Raw genomic sequence first — 1,339 nt, 5'->3', positions numbered from 1 at the left:
TTTTTTTTTTTTCAGACTAGACTCAATGGAGAAAGTAAACCAATCTGTGGTGTCTGAATTTGTTATTCTTGGGCTTTGTGATTCATGGGTGCTCCAAGCCTTTCTCCTAGCGATATTTTCTTCACTTTATTTGATCACCATTTTAGGCAACATCTTCATTGTGGTCATAATCATTACCGATCTCCATCTCCACTCCCCTATGTACTTCCTGCTAGCCAATCTCTCATTCATTGACTTCTGCCTTTCCTCAGTCACTACCCCTAAAATGATCACAGACTTTCTCAAGAAAAACAAGACCATCTCCTTTGGAGGTTGCATGTGTCAGATTTTCTTTGGACACTTCTTTGGAGGGGGTGAGATGGTACTGCTTGTGTCAATGGCTTATGACCGTTATGTGGCCATCTGCAAGCCACTCCATTACTCCAGCCTCATGAACAGACATACGTGCATTCGGTTAGTGATGGCATCATGGACCATTGGCTTTGTGCATTCCATAAGCCAACTAGTTATGATTGTAAAGCTGCCCTTCTGTGGACCCAGAGAATTGGATAGCTTTTTCTGTGATATTCCATTGGTGATCAAGCTGGCCTGCATGGACACTTATATTCTAGAAATGTTGATAAATGCTGACAGTGGGATACTGGCAATCATCTGCTTCATTCTGTTGCTGATCTCTTACTCTCATATTCTGTTTACTGTCTGCCTTCACTCAAAAGATGGAGCATCCAAGGCCCTCTCTACCTGCACTGCCCACATCACAGTAGTGGTGCTCTTCTTTGGGCCCTGCATTTTCATCTATCTCTGGCCAGTCAGCATCACCTGGGTGGACAAGTTTCTTGCTGTATTTTATGCAGTCATCACACCTCTCCTAAATCCAGCCATTTACACCCTAAGAAACAAAGAGATTAAAAATGCCATGAAGAAACTGCAATGTTAGCATATGGATTTCAGTGGATAGTTAAGGGTCTCCCATTATCAGAATGTTCAGTGAAAGGTCCCTAAATTAGACACACCTGTCCTATTACTCTGGGCTGGGAAGCAGTGTAATAAAGAAAGCAGTAAGAAGAGTGGAATTGTTTGACACATTTGCAAATTTCTTTAGCATGTGACTTAATAGAAGCAATAGAAGCCTTTGCCTTGATTCTGTTGCAATATGTGGTTTTGCTGGAAGTATAGAAAGATCATCTGGCCTTACAAGATATGTAGTTGGACTGAATAAGTATCTGTTGATTTTGGTGCAAAAATAATGGTGAAAGCAAGTGAGATTTAGCACAAGCAAGGCAGTGGCTCAAACTGATATCATGGTATTCCTCATCACCACACACAGTAAAAAAAAAAA

At 41.2% G+C, this 1,339-nt stretch overlaps 1 protein-coding gene across 1 annotated transcript; it reads left to right on the top strand.

Annotated features, from left to right (window-relative positions):
• Nucleotides 1–21: 21 nt before the first annotated feature.
• Nucleotides 22–958, top strand: LOC103609591 (olfactory receptor 4K14-like). Its single transcript, XM_008593890.1, has one exon. It carries the CDS (start codon nucleotides 26–28, stop codon nucleotides 935–937), a length of 912 nt encoding a protein of 303 aa, XP_008592112.1. The 5' UTR covers nucleotides 22–25; the 3' UTR covers nucleotides 938–958.
• The last annotated feature ends 381 nt before the right edge of the window (nucleotides 959–1,339 follow it).

The sequence above is a fragment of the Galeopterus variegatus genome, unplaced genomic scaffold (assembly GCF_000696425.1).
Source record: "Galeopterus variegatus unplaced genomic scaffold, G_variegatus-3.0.2 Scaffold9832, whole genome shotgun sequence".
NCBI classification, from domain to species: Eukaryota; Metazoa; Chordata; class Mammalia; order Dermoptera; family Cynocephalidae; genus Galeopterus; species Galeopterus variegatus.
Note: the sequence above shows the minus strand (reverse complement) of the source record. Positions and strands in the feature narration are given on the sequence as shown.